The 23711-nt window shown below is 41.7% G+C and overlaps 1 protein-coding gene across 9 annotated transcripts in view; it reads left to right on the plus strand.

The window, feature by feature from the left end:
• LOC126168613 (tyrosyl-DNA phosphodiesterase 2-like) overlaps nucleotides 1-19257 on the plus strand; it is a 182140-nt gene extending 162883 nt beyond the window's left edge. For 7 of the 9 annotated variants that reach the window (XM_049920576.1, XM_049920572.1, XM_049920578.1 and 4 more), the window contains one exon: nucleotides 18755-19256. In XM_049920576.1, the coding sequence (XP_049776533.1) occupies nucleotides 18755-19045 (291 nt within the window). In that variant the 3' untranslated portion in view covers nucleotides 19046-19256. Of the gene's footprint in view, nucleotides 1-18754 lie in introns of all 9 variants that reach the window. The other 2 variants (XM_049920579.1, XM_049920570.1) reach the window with 2 other exon arrangements.
• The last annotated feature ends 4454 nt before the right edge of the window (nucleotides 19258-23711 follow it).

Below are 23711 nucleotides of genomic sequence, written 5' to 3' on the forward strand. Positions count from 1 at the left end.
CTTCACCCTAGAAGGTATTGCAATCCGTCTTTCACATTTGCTGAAGCACAGCAGTACAGAGGAGTTGAAGTGGAAACAGTGACATCAGTTGGATGAGAACGAGGCCAACGAGAAAGACAGGTCGTGCCGCGTACGTCACACGGAGGATGTCGTGACCGGCAGCGTCCTCGCATCTTCTCACTTCAGAACAGATAGCGCCTCTGTCTAAAATGCATCCATGAAAGTTTTATATGAATTAAAGTCGTGCAGAGTACACACATACTGCATTTCTGAATACTGGTAAACTTCGATGCAAGATATACTTAGAAACATAGCAATCAAGAACACAGTTGTAGGCATACGTATTTAACAGCTGAAAAACAGCAGGTCTGGAATGACAAATAAAACATATGTACCCCAATTAAGAGTTTATTCAATTTGTTAGCTTACTAACCAAGCCCAGTTTATGTCTAGATGATTGTGGTTTTAGACATTTTTTGTTTGTGGTTCATTTTTGTCTCCCAGTTACCGTTAAAGTAATTACACCACACAATAATTGCATGAATGAAAGGAAAGAATGTGATCAGAATTTTTTTCTAAAATGCAGTTACAAATAACTAATTTTCGACAGGCTCCCACATAGAATTCCATTCATAACATTATTTGTAAGTATATGAACATTTCTACCAGACAGTGAAATATTCAAATCACTGTGATCAAAACAAGTTAAAAGATACATGTCATAGGCATTTCCATACTGATTACATTCATGCAAGGCGCAGAGAAATATATGTAGACCACCTTTGGTTTCAGTAGGTGTGTTTTCCTTACACAAAAGAAAACGCCAGCAACCGATATTTTTCCTGATATATTTCGCCGATTTTTCTCTAAGGTGTTTCATTTTTAATGAGTGAAAATTTAATTACGGAAGATGCTCATCTCTACAGAATGATTTTGACGAAGTTGTGCATTATGCCATAGTTCTGACAAGACTTGTAGGACGATCACCTGAACATAATAGACATACATTATTTCCTGTTTTGCACAAATGCCACATTGTTTCTATGAGACATAATAAAATTGTTTCTATTAAATACTTTAAGACAGGAATTATTATATTCTTGGATTTGAACAAACCCGATGTATCAAATTGTCAGAAGCGAATTCTCACCCGTATTTTTTGCATATGTTATTCATTGCAATTAGAAAAAGGCGCCTGATAATGAGGAAGAAGTTTTCTCGAAACAGGTTGTGCAAAATAAAGTAAGTTTTAACATATTTATGCAGTTGTTTGGTGGTCAGTTCTACCAAAAACTAAAATCTCACTTGTGGTTTGACAAGAACTTGTCACTTACCTGTCTCTTCAGGAAGTCAGCGGTGATGCAGATACTATGTTTATGGAATAAGGGTTATTAGTTTTTTTGGAAGAACTGCTACATCATTTCAGTGTTTTCCGCAATAGAAAAATTTCTATTTGGAGTACTGACTGTGTAGTAATTTTTGATAGACATTCACCAGGGTAAGAAGACAAAAAAGTACACTTTTTCAGTATATATATTGCTTTGTGTCTGAAGAAGGCACTACAAAATGCATAATATAAGTTCTGTATTTTTTCCCATTTTATGCTAACTGTATATCCTAAATAGCTCCAATATAAAAGTGAACATTTACCATCTTGGATTATCAGTTTACTTCTCTTCTGGCCCCCTAACTGCCAAAGCAGCACCTACATTTACAAATAGAAGGAAGTGATGGAGAAGAGACTGAATAAAAGGAAATGAATTTTCAAATTGAAAGACCATTTTCAGTTTATAAGGGGCCCTGTGTCCAGGACAGTAGTATTTAAAACCTTTTTGAATGTACCCACATGTGTTTGTTGGCTTACATCTGCAACACCTGAGATAAACTATCATCAAACAGTGTACTACAGGTAGTTTCCAAAAATCAGCAACAAGCACTATTTGATAAACATTAAAATTTCTTTAGCTTTATGCTTTCTGTACAACATGAATTTATACAACAGTCTCTCTATCCTAATAACCCCACCACACACACACACACACACACACACACACACACACACACAGAGAGAGAGAGAGAGAGAGAGAGAGAGAGAGAGAGAGAGAGAGTTACTAACTGAAGTGTAGTATAGCAAGAACCAGGTATGAAGACAATAATGAACAAGAACAAACATTTAATATACATAATTTATTTTAACAAATTTGTAATTCTTTCAAAAACAGACATTTTCGTTACTCATAACAGTTGATATTAATTGAGGTAAGATAACAGGATGTAAGGCTATTTCATAAACATTAGGCAGGTGAATTTGTGGTATGTTTTAAACTCACTACAGTAGTGTGATCAATTTGTAAACATAATTTTGCATCTTACTGTGAGCTTTCAAGTTTCTAGTAAAAGTGACCCTATTTGCCCCCTTGAAGGTTTTAATGAAACAAGATGTTTCTACATATTGGTGCTATACATTTCATGGCAATACGATACTGCCTTAGGTCAATTTATTATTCATTTAATGATACCATTCTCAATAATTTAGAGGCAGTTTAAAACACTTCCAATAAATTCTTTACCGGCATTGTAGAAAATATGGCAGAAGCAGCCAAATGATAACAAAATCTGTTGCTGCCATGGATGTGACACCAAGAAAAAAATATATGCTTAAATCAGACCAAATGCTTGACTATATAAAAGAAATTAGACACACAGTTCTCTGAAAATGCTTCCTATTTGCAGTACCACTGCAATATTTGCAGTAGAATTTGCTTTATCAAGCTGTGTGTATGGACATGCAATCTGAGGTATAGCTGCCAAGTGTGGTGACACGGGAACGTTTGTACCAAGATTTATTTTCTGCTCCACTCTGTTTATCTATGTATTCTACATCATCGTGACACCTCTGTGCTCAATGTAATTTTAATGTAAACAAACCAGTCAGAGAAACAACGTACGTATAAGCATTAATGCATTATGTATTTGTAGATTATCTGTGTAATTTATGCAGTCTGAACAAAAATAAAGAAATGAAAACTCAAGCAATCAAGTTGGGTACAAGTGTGTCGTGTTGCACTTTTCATTATTAGTAAAGCATGAACAGACACGAAATCTAACAGCAGGAATTGAACCTGTTACATTTTATTTCCTACTATGTGAAATGAACAGAATGGGAGGGTGGGGATGCAAGTATGACAAAATAAACATACTTCACAGAGGAAATGAACAAATTCCTGACAATTCATGGTGTTGCCATGGCATTATCTGTAAGTTACTGAAAACATCATCCTCAACAACATCAGAAGCTGCAGCATCACCATCGGCAGCAGTAATAACATCAATAGCACTTTTGAAGGACGAGGAGTCAATAAAAGCAACATTGTGTAGTACTGTGAGCAAATGGAAAGTTATGCCTGCTCTTCATCCAAAGGATTTTTTAGTCAAGGACAAAAAAAAGATAGAAACCTTCAAGGTACGGTTTCGTAATCCTCCACCAAAATATTCAGTCCATTAGAAATAAAGTCCAGCAACTACAAGTGGAACTATAGACACCTCACTCGTTTGCATCACAAAACATTGGTGTAGAGCACCTTAAATAAGTCGTAATAGTTTAAAATCTTATGATTTAGCATATCATTATAGCAGAACCTTTATGAGGGATGGTGGGTCATGCATGTATGTTAAGCAAGGGATTATGTATGAAGTCAGAAATGACATTATTTCATAAAGTGAAGAAAAACATCTAGAAATATCAACCATAAAAATATAGGACACAAACATGTTCCAAAGCCTAACCATATTATGTATACACCATTCAACTAGCATTGATATGGAAATTTTCATCGCAAAATTGATCCAGGTCTTAAACATAATTTGTCACCCAAGCAAAATACATTGCAACATCATGTTACACACACCCTGATTAAAAGCAGCAGTGTGTAGCAGCTCATGCATAAAAACTGAATAATTTGCACATGTACTTTCTATAATCAGTTGTGGTATAAACTTCTGCGAGGTAAATAGGCAGAATATATAAACAATTACAAATACAACAGAGGGCTATACATACTATATTAAACAGAAGCAAGAGAGCTCACTGCAGAGTGCTGTTTAAAAAATTGGGTATCCTGACAGTTCCATGTGAATACAATTTTCAAACAGTGAGATACATAAAGAAAAATATTGACCAGTACCCAACCAGTAGTTGCTTTCATGAACATGGAACCACGTCTAGCCAATACTTACACCTCCACAGGAAAAACAAAGTAAAAATCAAAAATAGTGTGCTACATAATGAAATAAAATTGCACAATAAGAACAGTGAGATATCTGCGAAACATGATAACATGAGAAAGTACATAAAAAGAAAGAGTATCTTTGTAGAGGGCTTCAAACTTGCGTGTCAGTCCTAAGCTTCTTCACTTTCCTTGAATCTAATTTGGACTTACTTGCCTTATCATTATGCATTTTCTCAAAATTGTTAATGAGTATTCTGTTGGCACAGAGAGATACATATTCTAGTTTGCTTAACAATGTGTTGTGAAGCAAACATATACATTCAGCATTATCCACTGCTTTCACAACTTTTGACATTTATATCTTCTGAGAAATGGATATCTCCTGAGAAATGTAAAGCTGTTTGCCACATAACATAAATTGCTGAATAAAGTCATTCACAAGCAGAGAGAGTGTATATCACACTATTCCAACTGTGATCACTACTGTCTCTGTAGGCAAAGTCAGTTTACCCCTGTCCTGTTCCTTCACAAAGTTGTAAGAAGAATCTACCTCAACTTCTTTGTGCAGCTGCAACCATTCAGTACATTTGTCACACTTAGATTTCTGAAGGGCTTTCCTAGCTGCATAACCTCCTATGTATGTCAAAATAGGTAACATGTTAAGTGGAATATCAACCATACCGAAGGTGATGTCCATAATATCAGAAAAAAATGCAAATGTCAATATCACAATCTAGCTGCTGTTGGGCAGGAATCGCGTGTTTCAAGTGTACATTATCATTTTGAGCTGCGAACAGTACATCATTTTTGAATCTTAATTTTCTTTCATTTTCTAAAACTTGGATGTAGCTAATGTAGTAATTTGCCCCACTCAGCTGTCCGTAGCACCCAAAGTGGCCCTCTAAATCATCATTTTCCTAGCAATATGTAATCAATGTCATATTTCTCAAATAAGTATGGAATTATCTGCAGAAAAGATTCAGTTGTTAATATTAAAGACTGGAATGTCTGTGATGTTAAAGCATCAATTATTGGAACATATACTCTCCAAACTTCTAGCAAATGGCACAGATTATTTAGAAATGTCACCTGATTGTCTGCTGTCTTCCTGATGGCTTGTGTGTAAGGATCATTGAATCTCTGGCCTTCAAATACACTTCTAACATTCACAATCTTCCACCAGTTCACAATCAACTGAAGGAAAGTCACTGTCTGATTTATCTGCCCAGTAACATTAGGCAAGTTCTTTGTTGCATGTTTCAAAGCTACTATGTCATTATCATTGAAAATTTTCAAAGCTAATTTCACATTTTGTTTGTGAATAGACTATGGATACAGCACTCTAGCTGATAGTGTGTGGCCATATAATGACTAAAGAGTTTCTTTCTTTCTCGTATACCAACTCCAAATGCTTATACTGTGCTGTCAATATTACTGAATGATCAGTCATGTCAGGAAACAGTAACACTTTATTAACACTTCTTTTTGTCTGCCGATTGTTCCTGACACATTTCAGAATATGTACAGTATCAAACATTAAAAAAAAAGTCTCTTGGAAGAATCTAGAGGGTGTTCAATACTGGGTTGGAGAATTCTACTGGGGGGGTGAACAGTTCATATGCCTTCCTGTTTACACCGTTGTTATCTGTTATCAGACTAACAACTTTGAAGCCCACTCTTTCCACCATGCATGGAACATTACTGATCAAAGATTTCAGCTCTTCACTTGTCATTTTAGCTACTGGTATAATTGCTACAACATCAACATATTTAGACAAGAGAGGAAACCATAAAAACCTGTGCTGTTTTGGCACACATCTCAGGATGAAAAACCAACTCCCATGTATTGAGCCAGATTTAAATGAAAGCTGTGGTTGCACATAAATCTCATCTAACAAAAGAGACACTTACAACTCATGTTTCTTTTTTAAATATTTTACCCTGTTTTTTAAATAAGGACTCGTTTTGAACTGATGAAGTGACTAACTGGTAATTACAAATTAGTTTCTGCAGGGTTTGTGGGTGGGGTAAAAACATTAAATCACATTTCCTCAAGGCATTGTATGCACTGTCAGTGGCACATTGCTTGTATGTACATTCTGTCATGATCTCGTTGCCATAGTGTCTGTTGTTTTGGAGATTTGAGATATATGAAGTTGTTCTACAATAAATTTCAGTTGCGCATTTTCATCATAATTTGGGATAGTCTGCAGGCAATTGACAGCACAGTTTAATTTATTTGTAACAGTAGGCAAAATTTCCCCTTGCTCATCCATTGACATTACATTTTCTAAAATGTTTGTGGTAGTTATTTTCTTCACATCATTGATGGATGCCTTAATTGCAAAATGAATTCCTTCACAAACATTTACCCTAAAGCTCAAATCACTGTTAAGTGATGAATGCAGTAACACAAGGCATTCTCTTGACAAGACAGGTATGCGATTTTCCATCACCTCTAATCACAGACCATTTTTTGCTGCAAATTTTCTGTCCTCCTAGCCACACAGAAATGTCATTGAGACACGAAAGTGAATTTTGTTGGAGGTGTAAGTTGTTTGAATCAATACTGTCCTGAATAGCTTTTTGAAGATTATCGTCTTCCGCATCAGCAAGACGCCTCTCTTTTGTAATTGATTTAGAACAGTATGAGGGAGTGTTTGGGAAAAATAGTTGGCACAGCATTTTCGGTGAGTTTTGGGATTATTCTGGGAAATTCTTTCAGTTGTCCTCTGTCCATAATTATGTCCCATCGAATTACATATGATTCATCGAAGTGTTTTACACAAATATTTGGCCATGTTAGTTTGGTTAAGTCTGTTGGGATATTTCGAAGCCACAGTGCACATTGACTCTCATCAGATGGCAAAGAAAATATAGCCATTCTCTCAGTTTCGGAGTCATAATTCAACCAACAGCCGAACACACTACATCAATGTGCCATTTCAAGAGTTCCAGATCTAGAAATAAAATGAAACAGTATTTCAATGTATTACGTCGAAGTTACAGTGAAGTTTAAGATCTCTAAATCATGTCAGGATAAACACACGCAGACAGTTAGAATCTTCTAAAGTAGTAAACGAAGATGCATTTGAGGTTAACATATCTTGCGTACAATTATCAATGTTTCGCACACACAACCGTAAATATAACAAATTGTGGATGTATCACCACTACACATACACATATACACACGTATTCTGTTGATGCACTTAGTTAGAATTCACTTTTGTAGTACCAAAAACAAACACACCAAATAGCAATGCAATACACACATTACTTCCACTAGCAAAACATAAACAAACACACCAAATAGCAATGCAATACACACATTACTTCCACTAGCAAAACAAGATGCTGAGTGTGACATCACGTTCACGTGCCGTGGCCTGTATTTGTCGTTGGCCGCGGAATGAGAACTGTTTGCACAGAGGGTAGTGGTGAGCAGGCAGCAAATTTAATCATGCTGCCAATCATGGTAATCTTTGCCACATACTTTGGCTTTTTAGAAATTCTTCTGAAAAATTCGGTGTTCTATTCATGCTCCGTAAAATGAGCTGCTCCCTCAGCTATATAGGCAAGCAGACCTCATCCAGCCATGCAGGGAAAACTAGTGTGCTGGGTTGGAGGCTGCTAGAGAGATGACAGCCCCAAAAACCATGCTAACCACTGCAAACAGCTGTGGCTCCAATGCTACTGTATCAAATGTAGCTCCTGCGGTGTTGCCTGTAACGGCAGGATGTACACAGCTGATAATAAACTCCGGCAATGGAAAGAACGATCCTGACAGTGCTATAGATTGGTAAATGCGCTGGAAAATAAAATTATCGATTTCAATAAAGAAAAGTAGTACTTTAATTAATCCTATTTTTAGTGTGGTGTGGCACAGGCAGGGAGAGCGTCATGCAATTGTGATGTGTCTCAACATTCAGGTACTACGTCAGAGCAATCACATGAAGCATCTACTACACTAACATCTGGACGAAGCCCCCCAGGGGGTCCACAACTCTTTTGTGGATACGTGCGTAGCGAGCACGGGACCCCGAGCTAATGTGGCCTTCCTTCCTTTCCGGGCTACATACCTTCCCATTCCGCATCCTTCCCCATCCCTATCTTTGCCCCTCCTCCCCTCACCTCTGGCTCTTTGCTTCCCTTTCTCCCCATCTGGGAGTATGGTTTGTGCCTACGTCCGGAGACGGACGCTCGTAAATGTACTGCATTCTTTGCCTTCCTTGCTTTTATGTCTTCTTCCTTCCTTTGTCCTTCTCTTTTCCTTACCTCTTCTCTTTCCCTTTTCTCCGCTACGGCGTTTGAGACCTCTCTTCCTTCCTTTCCCTTTCTCTTTCTTCCTCCCTGTGCGTGTCTGAAGGCCGACTCACGCCCTTCGTGCGTAGCCGGTGACGGGGTAACGCGTAATTCCCCGCCCCAGGTAGACAGGTAGGACACGTACGTACCCCCTGGTAACGGCCAGGCCCAGGGAGGGGTGATTACCCGAGCTGATACCTTCCGAAAATGCCGATTGGTCCCTCCGTCCGTTTGTCGGGAGGTGTGACCTGAGGTGTGAACAATCACCTAAGGCGGGAGTGCCCTCAGAGAGGGCCCCCACAAGGGAGGAGCGCGCCATCGGAGACGCCGGTAATCATGGGGGATTCTTCCGCAATGGTTTCCTCACCTTCCACTAAGTCTGCTCACAAACGTAAGTATACTGAGTCTCAGCCACAGACGATTCTTCCATCGTTGCCACAGTTCCTTGTTGTTTCCCGGTCTGATGAAGGTCACGACTTCTCCACGGTCAACCCTTTCATTATTCAGAAAGGTGTCGACGCAATAGCAGGTCCTGTAAAGTCTTGTTCCAGATTACGGAATGGCACCCTGTTGTTAGAAACACACAGTGCCCTCCAGACACAAAAATTGCTGCGTACTTCTCTGCTCCACACCTTCCCTGTCCGGGTGGAACCGCACCGTACCTTAAATTCCTCGCGTGGAGTCGTTTATACACGCTCCCTCGATGGATTGTCTGACGAAGAAATTCAGCACTATCTGTCTGACCAGGGCGTAACGGCAGTTCATAGAGTAATGAAACGGGTTGACACGAACATCATTCCAACCCGCACTGTCTTCTTGACATTCGACACAGTTCAACTCCCATCGAAAATCAAAGCAGGCTATGAGATAATTTCCGTTCGCCCTTACGTCCCAAACCCTACGCGTTGCTATCGATGTCAGCGGTTCAATCACACCAGCCAGTCCTGTTCCAATCCAGCCAAATGTGTTACGTGTGGCAAGGATGCCCATGAGGGTGCTTGCCCACCTCCATCCCCTCGCTGCATCAACTGTATGGGTGACCACGCTGCTTCCTCTCGAGATTGCCCCGTTTTTAAGGACGAGAAGCTCATCCAGGAAATAAGGGTGAAGGAAAAGGTGTCGACCTTTGCTGCTCGAAAATTATTCGCCAGTCGCAAGCCCACCGTGCCTCAGACAGGAAAATACAGCACTGTCCTTGCTTCTCCTCGGCCAACAAAGGAGGCGGCCACGCAGACTTGCGACCTCACCTTTAGTACCACGGTCGTCAGATCGGCCAGCGCAAAGATCGCTCGTTCAACCTCACCACTTTCGCCTGCCCACTCTGTGGCTCACCCTTCGTCGGGTTCTGCTACATCTCGAGCCCAAAAGTCGGACGCCAAGTCTTCGAAAAAAGAGCATACTCGTGAAGAGTTTTTACGTACCGCAACTTCACAACCATCGGTTCCTTCTTCATCTAAACCACATTCTTCCAAGAAGGCTACAAAGAAACCCAGTTCCTCTCCTTCTCCGCCAAGGCGTGCCCCCTCTACAGCACCACCTGGCGGAAATCGCCCTCGGCCATCTTCTGTGTCGCCGAGGCGCACTGCTGGTGGCCGGTCAACCGGCCGATCGCTGGTGGCAGGGACTGCTCCTGACCAACCTATGGATCAGGATCTTCTGCCTTCGGCTGAATGCCATTCCATGCTGTCCGTTGCTAGCTCCGAGCAGTCTTTGAGTTGACAGCAACTTTGGTCACATTCCTCCATTTTCCTTTCGCCCCATGTCCATTATCCACTGGAATATCCGCGGCATTCGAGCCAATCGGGATGAATTGTCGGTCCTCTTACGCTCCTACTCGCCGGTCATCTTCTGTCTTCAGGAAACAAAGCTGCGTCCCCATGACCGCTTTGTTCTCCCTCACTTTCAGTCCGTCCGATATGACCTCCCCTCTGTTGAAGGCACTCCAGCCCATGGAGGACTCATGATTCTTCTCCATGATACTATCCATTATCACCCAATCCCCTTAAACAGTTCCTTCCAAGCTGTCGCCGTCCGTCTTTCCCTTTCTGGATACACGTTCTCTCTTTGTACTGTATACATTCCATCATCCACACCAATGGCACGAGCTGATCTCCTTCATCTTCTTGGTCAGCTTCCACCCCCCTATTTGCTGGTTGGGGACTTCAATGCCCACCACCCGCTCTGGGGATCTCCACATCCTTGTCCACGTGGCTCCATATTGCTAGACGTCTTCCACCAAGCGGATCTAGTTTGCCTCAACACTGGGGTCCCCACATTTTTGTCTGCCTCCACGACAACCTTATCTCATTTGGACCTTGCGGTCGGTACTGTTCTGCTAGCTCGGCGCTTCGAATGGTTCGCCCTTGATGATACACACTCGAGTGACCACTTTCCATGTGTCCTCAGACTGCAGCCTCAACTGCCATATATGCGCCCGCGACGCTGGAAGTTTGCCCAAGCCGATTGGACACTTTTTTCGTCTCTCGCGACATTCGATGACCGTCGCTTTCCCAGCGTCGACGATGAGGTCACACATATTACCGACGTTATCCTTACAGTTGCGAAACGTTCAATACCACGCACCTCCGAATTGCCCCGGCGCCCCCCAGTTCCTTGGTGGAACGAGGCATGCCGTGATGCAATACGTGAGCGGCGACGTGCTCTTCGCATTTTCCGTCACCATCCTACTTTGGCCAACTGTATCCGCTATAAGCAGCTCCGTGCGCGATGCCGTCGCGTCATCCGCGATAGCAAGAAGGCAAGCTGGAAATTCTTTATTAGCTCATTTAACACCTTCACTCCCTCCTCGGAAGTTTGGAGTCGGCTTCGACGGTTCTCAGGCGCGCCTAGTTTCTCCCCGGTCTCTGGGCTCACTGTCGCGCATGATACCTTAGTGGACCCCGTCGCAATTTCTAACTCGTTGGGTCAGCACTTTGCTGAGATTTCGAGCTCTTCAAATTACCCGCCAGCGTTTCTCCCGAAGAAACGTGCAGCGGAAGTGCGACCTCTTGCTTTCTCCTCTCAAAATCACAAAAGCTACAATACTGTTTTCTCCATGCGGGAACTCCAACATGCCCTCTCATCTTCTCGCTCCTCCGCCCCGGGACCGGATGGTATCCATGTCCAAATGTTACTGCATTTATCAACCCCTAGTCTGCGTTACCTCCTTCGCCTTTATAATCGAATTTGGACCGACAGTACCTTTCCCAAACGGTGGCGGGAAGCTATTGTCGTTCCCGTTCCGAAACCTGGAAAGGACAAACATCTCCCCTCTAGCTATCGCCCCATTTCTCTCACGAGTAGTGTCTGTAAGGTTTTGGAGCGTATGGTGAATTACCGTTTAGCTTGGTGGCTAGAATCCCGCAGTCTTTTAACACCAGCCCAATGCGGATTTCGGAAGCATCGTTCTGCCGTTGACCATCTTGTTGCTCTCTCCACTTATATCATGAACAATTTTCTCCGGAAACGCCAAACGGTAGCAATATTTTTTGATCTGGAGAGAGCATACGATACCTGTTGGAGGACAGGCATCCTCCGCACACTGTTCTCTTGGGGCTTTCGAGGCCGGCTGCCTCTTTTTCTTCTCGAATTTATGGCAGAGCGCACTTTTAGGGTGCGGGTGAACACTACTCTCTCCCGTACTTTCTCCCAAGAAAACGGGGTACCCCAGGGATCCGTGCTGAGTGTTGTACTGTTTGCCATCGCCATAAATCCAATTATGGATTGTCTCCCTCCTGATGTCTCGGGCTCCCTCTTTGTGGACGATTTTGCGATCTACTACAGCTCTCAACGGACCAGCCTTCTTGAACGACGTCTTCAAGGATGTCTCGATCGCCTCCACTCGTGGAGCATCGAAACTGGCTTCCGTTTCTCACCCAGTAAGACCGTTTGTGTCAATTTTTGGCGACGTAAGGAGTTTCTTCCGCCCTCCTTACATCTAGGTCCTGTCAACCTTCCGTTTTCAGACGTCGCTAAATTCTTGGGTCTTATGTTTGACAGAAAACTAAGCTGGTCCTCCCACGTTTCCTATCTTTCGGCTCGCTGTCAGCGATCGCTTAACACCCTCCGTGTCCTGAATGGTACCTCCTGGGGAGCGGACCGAGTGGTCCATCTCCGCCTCTATCGCGCCTTAGTGCGCTCGAAATTGGACTATGGAAGCATAGTCTACTCCTCTGCTCGGCCGTCTATTCTTCGTCGTCTCGACTCTATCCACCACCGTGGATTACGTTTAGTGTCTGGAGCTTTTTACACTAGCCCTGTGGAAAGCCTTTATGCTGAGACTGCTGAACCTCCGCTGTCCAATCGGCGAGCAGTCCTCCTGAGTCGTTATGCTAGCCATCTGTCTTCCATGCCTACTAATCCAGCCCATGACCTTTTTTTCGACGCTTCCTTTGATGTAGGGTATGCAGGCCGCTCCTCTTCCCTACTACCCCCGGGAGTCCGCTTCCGTCAACTGCTCCATTCTCTTTCCTTCCGCTTTCCTAAAACCTTCTGGACAACTTGGGGTACAGCACCGCCTTGGCTCCGTCCCCGGATCTGCCTGCTCCGTGACCTTTGTCAATTTCCCAAGGATGGTACCCCTACACTTGTTTATCGTCGGGCATTTGCTGCTCTATGTGCAGCAATGACGGAGGCCACATTTATTTACACCGACGGCTCGAAAACATCGTTAGGTGTAGGGAGTGCTTATATTGTTGGCGACACCCCAAATCAATTTCGGCTTCCCGACCAGTGTTCGGTTTATACTGCGGAGCTTTACGCTGTTCTCCAGGCTGTCCACTACATCCGCCGCCATCAGCGGATACAGTACGTAATCTGCTCAGATTCTCTCAGCTCTCTCCTCAGTCTCCAAGCTCTTTACCCTGTGCACCCTCTGGTCCACCGGATTCAGGACTGTCTGCGCTTGCTCCACCTGAGGGGCGTCTCGGTGGCGTTCCTCTGGCTCCCGGGACACGCTGGTATCTGTGGGAATGAGGCGGCTGATATAGCGGCCAAGGCCGCAGTCTCTCTTCCTCGGCCAGCAATTCGGTCGCTTCCCTTCACCGATCTACGGAGCGGTTTATGTCGCCAAGTTGCTCATTTATGGCATGCGCATTGGTCGGCACTTCCCTGTAACAAATTGCGGGAAGTGAAAGCCCTTCCTTGCGCTTGGACCTCTTCCTCCCGAACGCGTCGTCGGGAGGAGGTAATTTTAGCTAGACTCCGGATAGGGCACTGTCGTTTTAGCCATCGACATCTTTTAAGCGGCGATCCTCCCCCACTCTGTCCCCACTGCTCTCAGCTGTGGACGGTAAGACACCTTTTAATTGAATGCCCCTATTTTAATCCGTTACGCTCCCGTCTACAGCTATCGCCTGATCTATCGTCGATTTTAGCAGGTGACACGCGCTCCGCCGACCGCGTTCTCCAGTTTATTAGTGACAGTGAAATGGCGTCAGTCATTTGAACCTTTTTTTGGGGACAATCACCCCCTTTCTGTAGTGGATTTTTAAGCATTCTTCTATTTTTAGTTTCTCAAATTTTCTGACTTTGTTCCCATTGCTGCTGGTTTTAAAATTCGGTTTTTTACTGTCTTAATCACGGGCTGGGCGCTAATGACCTTAACAGTTTTGCGCCCTAAAACCACAAAAAAAAAAAAAATCTGGACGAAGGCCAATGATGCTAGATTACATGGAGAGGGATGCAGTGATGAAGCAATGAAGCCACAGGCCCGTTTCTGTCTGTTGGCTGCTGTGAGACACCGATCTTCTCAGGACACTGGCTGCCTAACCACCGAATGTGTTCCCAGACAATAACATTGCCGTGCAGCTTCAAATGTCAAAAGTAAATTATAGCATTATCTGGACTAGTGCATTTTTCACTCAATAATTACAGCATACTGTTGCTGCCTGTGACCTGGTTGTGATTGTTTTGATGGTAGTTTAAGTAAGGTTAGCCAAAACCAGCAGATTGATGTGTTTGTTCATTTCTGGAATAGAGCATTGTGCCAGGTTTCAAGCAGGCACTTCACTTCTTTTCTTTGGAAAAAAGTACTGCAAAAGATTTAGTTGGAAGATTTGAGGCAGGTGCATCCCAATCTAAGATAAACCTGAAAAGGCAAGTTGTTCAGGTGTCCATGGAGGCCCTAAGGTTAAAAAGCATTCCTAAGAGAACTGAAAAGCGAGCTTAAAGTCTAGGGTATCCTGAGTATCCCATGCTTTTGAACTTTCATACATGTGACATACATACATCACATGTTACCTACAAGAGAGGTTGTACTAGTGTTAGCTGAAACCATGTACGTTTTTCTGCGAGCTTTATATAATCATTTAAAAGCATCCCTTCCCGCCAAGCTAATTTCAATAATGTTAGTCACATTTGTTTTCTCACATAAGTTTTGTGCTGTTTGATGAGTGGAAAATAAAATGGTGGCAGTCTGGGCTCAGATATTAATGGCTGTTGAAAAATATGTGATAAAGGATAAAGAAGGAATAGAACTAAGTAAAACCAAAATCTAAAGTTGCTACTGGAATTCCTAAGAGTCAAAGCCAGTAATGTTTGTGTGTATCTGAAGAACAAGATGTTAAGATCTCCCTCTTCGATTTTGAGACTGGCTGCTCAGGTTGAGCCATTTCCAACTAATATGGCAGATGCCCCCTTAGCTCCCTGCCTCTGTATGTTTGGACAGAATCAGAAAAAGCTCTGGGTCAATGTGACTTATCAGAGAAAGGTAGCTTGAATGAGTATTTTACATTTATGAAGAGTATGGCATCCAAAATTTTGGATAAATCACCCCTGGTGAATTCTTTTGCATAGGGCATTGTATGTTTGGACACAGAAGTGACAATTAACACCAATGTTGAGAAGAGATGGTTAGGCATATCATTGACGTATCTCGCTACCTTAAATAATACTGGAGGTCATGAGACTGATGCCATTGCCCGTGAGTTCCAAAATCTATTAGTGATCAGGCTAGTAAAGGAAATCAGAGTTTGATGGGTATTGCATTTGCCCCCAATCAATTCTGGATGGTGGTATTTGGGGGTAAGAGTGGACATGAAGATTTGAAGACGTGTCAAGGTTGCACACATTCTCGTCCATGGAAATGCCATTGTTGAAAGAGATTTGTCTGATAACTCCTTTCTGATCAGGATTTTAACAAAAGCCTATCCATAGTACTTCATACCATTCACCATGTGGCCAGTGTCGCTGGGATTGTTATATCTGTACCCTTCACAAAGTAGTTAATACATTGCATGTGAAACGCACATGGTAAATACCATAGGTAAGAAAGGACAGTTGAGTGACTTCACTTAATGTACATGTACTGCTCTGTTATTGTGCCTTTGAGTTGCTTCATTCAAATTGTATTTAAATTTTATTCTTAGATCTCTTTGTAAAATATGTAAGTTTTTACTGAAATAGATAATCAGATTAGGGAAGGATGGGAAAGGAAGTTGGCCGTGCCATTTCAAAGGAACCATCCCGGCCTTTCCCAGAAGCCGGACGCAGGTTTGAACCGTCCAGTCCAGTGTATGAACCACTGCGCCACCTCACTCAGTATACAGATCTGCAGCTTGTCATGGTAACAAGCTGGTGACTATTTTCATTTTCCCATCACCTTGGTATCACTCCACAGCAGCAAGTGTCTTTAAGAGGTATGGAAGCCAGATAAGGGATGTTGGAAGGATGAGGCAATTGCTCTTGTATTTGTTCTAAACTCAAAATGAATTGTTGCAGCAGCAGCAATAAGGCACAGAAAATCATTATAAAGTGGTAAATTGTGCTTGACAGACAGACCGTTTAAATGACTGCCACGCTGATCACTGCAGAAGCCCCGAGTAATTATAGATTCAGTGCATAACAGGAGAAATTGCACTCCTGCTCCAGTTTTTAATGCTATATTTTCTGACTTTTTAAATGAGCAACACAGCAGACTGTTATTTGCTCTGTTGTTTTCCAAGATTATGTCCTCAAGATTCTGTTGCCTCCAGAGTTCACTGTATTTGATGCTGAACTATCAGCAATCTTGATGGTGTTGGAGCAGATGAGATGTGCCATGCCTGCTAAATTCCTCATCTGTTCTGACTCCCCAAGTGCCATTCAGTCTCTACAGTGCTTGTATCCAGCTTATAAAGTCACTCAGGATATCCAGGATGCCCTCAGGCTACAACAGCTGGGAAAGAGGTGTCCTTTTTCTGGGTACCAGGGCACGAGTCTTGCAGGGAATGGAAGGGCAGATGTAGTGGCCAAGGAGGCACCTCTTGACCCTCAGTTAGTTCAGTGTACCATCCCCCTGCATGCTCTCGTCTCGTGTCATCAATGGGAAGATGAGTGGCTGAAAGTGACAGCCAAAGAACTCCCTGTAGTAAAAATCCTACAGCGCAGCAGTGGTGTACCTCCTTCCAGCCACTGAGACAGGATGAGGTTCTCCTTACTTATCTTTGTATAGGCCATAGCCATATGACGTGGGTCTTCTTGCTCTGACCAGAGAACAGTGACAGATTTGCTGACAGATCTGCCTTCTATTTTAGGTAACATTCACACGAATGTGTAAGAGTTGTAAGGTTTTGTCATATGTCCAACTCGTTTTCTAAAATTTAAGGTATATGTTCTTAATGTGTTAACAGGGTGATAGGTTCACCCATGTTTTTTGTAAGTGGTCACCATTTGCATTTCCCTGTGCCTTTCTTTTAGTGCTTCTATGGTGTTACTTCTGTTTTAATCATAGGTGTAGCACCTTGTGTAGCTCAACATGAGTGAAGTGCTAATGAGTGTCATGTTATAGATTTTCTTCCCACTGTGCGCAACAATTTGGAGACTTATCCACATTCTCTTGTTTTTATGGGAAACTGATAACGTCTCTGTTGAGCGCCCATAAGCTCCAAGACACGCACAAATATACCACATTGTTTATTCGGAGTTAATTCATCCGAATCATGCAGAATATCACGAAACACCTTTACATTTCTCATGGTCTGTTGGGGGACAAACTAGCAACACTTATTGACTGTTCCGAAACCTATATTCATTTGATCTCTCATATTGCATTTCTGTGGGCCATTGTCTTTGGCTCTTCAGTGTCATGATTCGTCCTAATTGATGATAAAGATTGATAAACCTTTATATTCATACCATGTCAAGAAATGCTGTGCAGAGAGTACTCTAGTGTTAAATTACCTGTTAGCATAATGACCACACTCTTTCAGAAACTACAGTCTGACAACTGTGATTTCATTGAGCATTTCTTTGCAAAATACAGGTAGAACCAAAAATGAGTTGATTCCATCCTGAAGATTTTTGTGGTTTCAGTATACATTATTTTAACTGTTTCTGTAAGCAGAATGTTGGCTTTATGTAAGAAGACATTAACAATCTTGAGTTGTATGTCTATCATTTGCACATAAACAGCTCTCATACATTGTTATACTTTCAGGAATAAGTAGTCAAAAGGTAACATGTAAGTTGAACGAGATAGTTTTAAATTATATTTTTCAGTCATTATGAGCAGAGAAATCAAACCAAAAATGTTCTCCCTTCGCCATAGTGTTCCTTTATAGAACCATGCTTAAGGAGGTTTCAGTCTAGTGCTTTACATTTAGTGCACTCTCAAACTGCTGTGTTAGAAGACTTCTGAGTTAAACAAATTGAACAACTGACAGTTTAAAAAACAACCACCACCACCATTGGCAACCAGAGAGGGGGTCGTGTGTGTGTGTGTGTGTGTGTGTGTGTGTGTGTGTGTGTGTGTGTGTGTGTGTGTGTGTGTTTCATCTAATTTTTGGCTGAAAGCTTACTTGTTTGACAGTCTTTTTGCTGTCTCTCTGTGACTCGACATCTCTGCTATATGGTGAGTAGCAATCTAACCTTTTTCATAATTACACAATTTCAGTTTTGCTTCAAGAAATAGATACAACAGGTAAACAAAATTATCTCATAAACCACAGTTCTATGTGCAACACTAAAACTTATAATAGACTGGATAAACATGAAGCAAAGGAGGGGAACCTCTAATATCTCATATTGATACGAAAGAGCTGTTGCATTGCTGCATGCTAAACTGTATTGCAGTCTGTCAATGAGATGGGCCATGACAAATATAAACTACTTGCAGTAAGTTTCCGTTGGCTTGAACTCCATCAATCTCCGCCCCACCTCCCCCCCCGCCCCCCCACAAAAAAAAAACACACACACACACACTTGTTTAAACACAGTTTTCATATATTTTTCTTTTGTTTCAGCTTACAGCAGCTGGAGGTCTGCCTCCTGGTGTCGATGATCTTTGGATTTCTTGTGGATCACGGAAGACTTGCCAGTATACCTGGGACATGTTGCGTAATACAAATGTTGAGTTTCCTGGGAAATATAAACCTCGTTTCCGTTTTGATAGATTGTACTTACGCAATTCTCATCAAAAATCTGTTGTGCCACAGTTTTTTGGCCTTGTTGGTATCGAAAAAGTAACTAGAACTCAGTCGTATCCAAGTGATCATTGGGGTATCCAGGTACACTTTACTATTGAAAAGAGGTGAATAAATGTGTGCTTATTCCTTCATTTTTAGTGTGTTTTTTAACTATATATGCAAGAAAATAGCAGAATTGAAGACTTTCGTGTTACTCACTGTGGTGTTATGAGGCAAAAAACATTTTTTGTTTATGTTTAGGAAATTATTTTGTTGAATTACTTAGACATTAACAGTATTATCAGATGTATTGTGATTTTTACATTTTCTTAATATTTCAGTAAATAAATGGATAGAGCTCCAATTTTCAAGTTTTTCTGTTCTCCTACACACACACACACACACACACACACACACACACACACACACACACACATTTCAGCATCTCCGCTATATGGTGAGTAGCACCTTTCCTTCTCATAATATAGAGACAACAATACTTCACACATACACACTAATGTCACTTACAGTTTTGATTGTGTGTGTCTGTTTTGTTGATATTGGTGGAGATTAGTGGAGAATGCTCCCACTGGAAATGTGCACAATTAGTGAGTTTCAATACATTACCTGTTAAGTGAGCAATTGAAGATGTCGGCACATCAACCATGTTCATGGTGATGGTAACGGAATAAAAGTGTGTCAGAATTTATTTCTGGTGTGAGAAAGACACAATTGTTCACTTTTTAGTGTCCCAATTTTACATTGAGAAGGGTCGAGAGCAAGCTGCTCAAATTCTGTTGTAATGGGTTCAGTTCCTGTTGCAGCCTTGATGGAAGGAGTGGAATAGGATGCACTCAGCCTTGTGAGGCTAATTGGGAAGCTCCAATGTACAGAAAGGTGACAACAACTGAGGCAGTGGTGTGCTGACTCTGTTCCCCATACTGCATCTGAATTATGCTATGTGGCAGAGGATGACGCAGCTGCTGGTAGGTATTGCGTGGTCCTCGGGGCTACTCGTAGAGCTAATTTTTTGATACTTCATGGGGGGAATGTGTCGTTTACTGATGTGCAATAAAATTAATGCCTTTATGGGCAAACTCCTTTAGTTTTGTACAGGAAAGCTGACTTTAAATGTCTTTAACTGCAGTTACCTCCAAGATACATTACATCAACAAAAGGTGTGCACTACTCTGCTGTTGTGAGATAACGTTATAGAACCACATAGCCTAGAAAATAAATTGATATTATTTAGCACAATGTTTTCAATTGCACCAAATACTGTGCCTTTTGAAATGAAAAATTGTGACTGATTTACGAAATTGCAGTCTGCTCAAGGACTTGCATTACAGTAACATGAATTTGTCACAAGGTTACTGTGTTAGTGTTGTTTCCCCAAGCTAGTACAAAAGTAGCTGAAATTATGTCTTATATGTGAGTGAAAACATATTGTGAACAACATACAAAAAGGATAAAAACTGCAGAAAGTCCCCAACTTCACGATTCAATACTGAAGAACGTTCTGTGCCTTGCAGCAATTTGGCCACACCCGCTCACTTGTCGGCAGGAGCCCAGCTGCTTGCCGAGTGGTACTCGCCAGGAACGCCCTTGTCGAGAGGAGTGTGCTGGAGTTCTAGAATCTATGGAGAGGTAAAGAAATGGAACCCTATTAGGAAAAGGACTTTCTCAACAGGTTACTGCCCTCCTTATAACAAATATACTGCGAAATATCTCACTGCAGTAGAATGCACAACCACCTTAATTTTAGTTAGATCATGATAGCAAGCAAACCTCAAAAGGATTTGGGGGAGGAGTAGTAGTTTTCATTCCTACCATTGAAACTATGACATTGCTTGAATAGATTGAACTTAGTGATTCTGGTCAAACATACTACAGTTACATATTCCTAATCCTGTTTGTTATTAAAATCATGAAAAGCTCAGGTACATTAAGACTGCATATAGAAGTAAAGAAACCAATGGAAACTGAAGATCAGCATCACAAGCTGGGTACACTATATTCTTTCCGTCTATTTTGAGTCAATCTCTGACATTTTCCTTGTATGGACGACGGCAGTATTTCGTACTGTGAAGATTAAAATGATTAGGCGATGAAAGTCATTAAATGAATAGTGCATAGTGCAGCAGAAATTACATCATACTGACGAAGTTCAGAGATCACCAGTAGTGAAACCGAAGAAGAAGAAGAAGAAGAAGAAGAAGAAGAAGATAGGTAAGTAGAAGAAGAGTCTTTACTTATTAATCCCTCTCTCTGAATAAATTTGTCCAGGAGTATGGTGTCCTTTGTAACAGAAATGAATATCAAAACATGTGCATGAAGAGCATGATCTCACTGTTTGCAGAAGACTTTTATACAATTTCCAGCATGGCAATTACAGAGTAGCAGCAGCAGCTGACACTTTGAAGACTGGAGGGATGGGCGAATAACATTGCTTTTAACTTTTATTTGCAAAATATCGTGTATGTAAATTTTAATAGTTCACTTTATCCTTTTCATTTGTTGCATTTCACTTTGGGGAAAAGGTTAGTTAGACTACAAATTGTGGAATAAAAATTATAGAAGAATTTTCTGTAGATCCATGTTGTTAAGCTTTGGTAATGGTAGAGTGATGTCTTTTACATTTATCAGAGACAGAAGTAGGCTTTGTTCTTGCCAAATAAAGTTACGTAAGCTTGAAACAACTAAATGGGCCTGTAATTGGAAGTTACTAGCTTGTCTCCACATTTATAAATAATTTTAAATATTTCAGCCATTCAGCAGAGAGAGAAAGGCAGATTGACTGCACACACCACAATATAAGGAGGACAATGCAGAGGAAATGTATCAGTAAATTGAGTAATTAGTGATAAGAGTTCATCCGGGATATAGGGATAGCATTTTTAATTGGTAATCAAAATAGCCTTGATCTCAGTTTCAAACCTTGCCACTGCTTCAATTTTGAATAAAAATCATCAGCAATGGTGGTCAAAGGCTTCTGGCATAAGAAGCCACCCTCATTCTGCCTTTGCACTTGCCAAAGAGGACGGAGGAGCAGGCAGAGGTTCATAGCACACACTTTCTCTTGGAGTGGAAAAATCAGCAATGATCAGTGGCTGAGGATACAGAAGGCAATGGAAACCACACCATTGCCAAAATATTCTGGACTAGTTCCCATTCGAATTTCCAGGAGGGGACTGCCAAGGGGGAGGAGATCATGAGAAAAAGATAGGATAACATTCTGGAAGTAGGGACGTAGAATGTCAGAAGTTTGAATATGCTAGAGAAGCTATAAAATCTGAAAAGAGAATTTGTAAGGCTCAGTCTAGATATAGTGGGCATCAGTGGAGTGAAATGGAAAGACGACAAGGATATCTATTCAGGCGAGTGTAGGAAAATATCAACAGCAGCAGAAAATTGTATAATGGGAGAATGATTAGCTATGGCCGACCAGTGTGGCCACGCGGTTAAAGGCGCTTCAGTCTGGAACCGCGCGACCGCTACGGTCGCAGGTTCGAATCCTGCCTCGGGCATGGATGTGTGTGATGTCCTTAGGTTAGTTAGGTTTAAGTAGTTCTAAGTTCTAGGGGACTCATGACCTCGGATGTTAAGTCCCATAGTGCTCAGAGCCATTTGAACCAATTTGATTAGGTATGGATAGGAAGGTAGGACAGAGAGTGAGTTACCGTATTTACTCGAATCCAAGCCGCACTCGAATCGAAGCCGCACCTGAAAAATGAGATTCGAAATAAAGGGAAAAAAAAAATTCCCGACTGTAAGCCGCAACTGAAATTTGAGACTCGAAATTCAAGGGGAGAGAAAAGTTTTAGGCCGCACCTCCAAATCGAAACAAATTTGGTCCATTGTAATATGAACACAATTTAGGTCGAATGAATGACGACGATACAGCTACAGTAGTTTGGTTCGAGTCGTAAGCTTAGCAGTTAAGCTTTACCAGGTAGCCATTGCTATGCGTCAGGCGCTCCGTCCGTATTTATACGGGTACCCTTCCTTTTTCACGTGCTTCATCTGGTTTGAATCGATTGCTTATTTTGCTTTGATCTGATAAGTGCCGTTTTCTTTGTTATAGGTGTTTACGTCACTCTAAGCTGAAAATGCATTACTGTACTGTGTCATGCATTGTTTGTCGCATTGTGATAGTGCGTGTTTACGGCCTGTTGCCGCTCGCGGCATGGCTTGCTTTTGTGTGCGCTACTGCCGCTTACAATTTAAAAAAATAATAATAAAAAATTAAAAAAAGGAGAGAGAGATGAATCGTCTCATTAGCCAAACAATGGCAAGAGACTGCTATTTGTTGTTACTTACACTGCTGCTTTCTTGGATAATGATCAACAAGAACCAAATAATAGACTACGTATGATAGAACATGTTCTGAACGAGAGTTAGGCGAAAATTTTTCTCCGTTTGAAAATCATTGCGGTCGCTTATTTAGTACATCAAATTCTGCACAGAAATTAGTCATCTGAGATTTAAAAATCTAGTCAGTTGCCGTGCTTCATTTATGCCTGTATCACTATTAGGCATAAGAATAATACGAATATAAACATGACACGATACGTATATTCTTCCGCGTTTGCTGTTGTGTCACTCTAGTTTCGTAGTTTATTAGGCAGACAGGATTTAAATGAGATAGCAGCAAACACGAAAGAATACATGGCAAAATGTTTATATCCGTATTATTCTTATGGTGAAGAGAATACTGCATGTGATTCACATTTCATCAGGTTCCTATTGGCAACAATCTCTTCTCACAGGCAGGAAAAAATTCAGAACGTAGAGT

Source organism: Schistocerca cancellata, chromosome 1 (genome assembly GCF_023864275.1).
Source record: "Schistocerca cancellata isolate TAMUIC-IGC-003103 chromosome 1, iqSchCanc2.1, whole genome shotgun sequence".
NCBI classification, from domain to species: domain Eukaryota; kingdom Metazoa; phylum Arthropoda; class Insecta; order Orthoptera; family Acrididae; genus Schistocerca; species Schistocerca cancellata.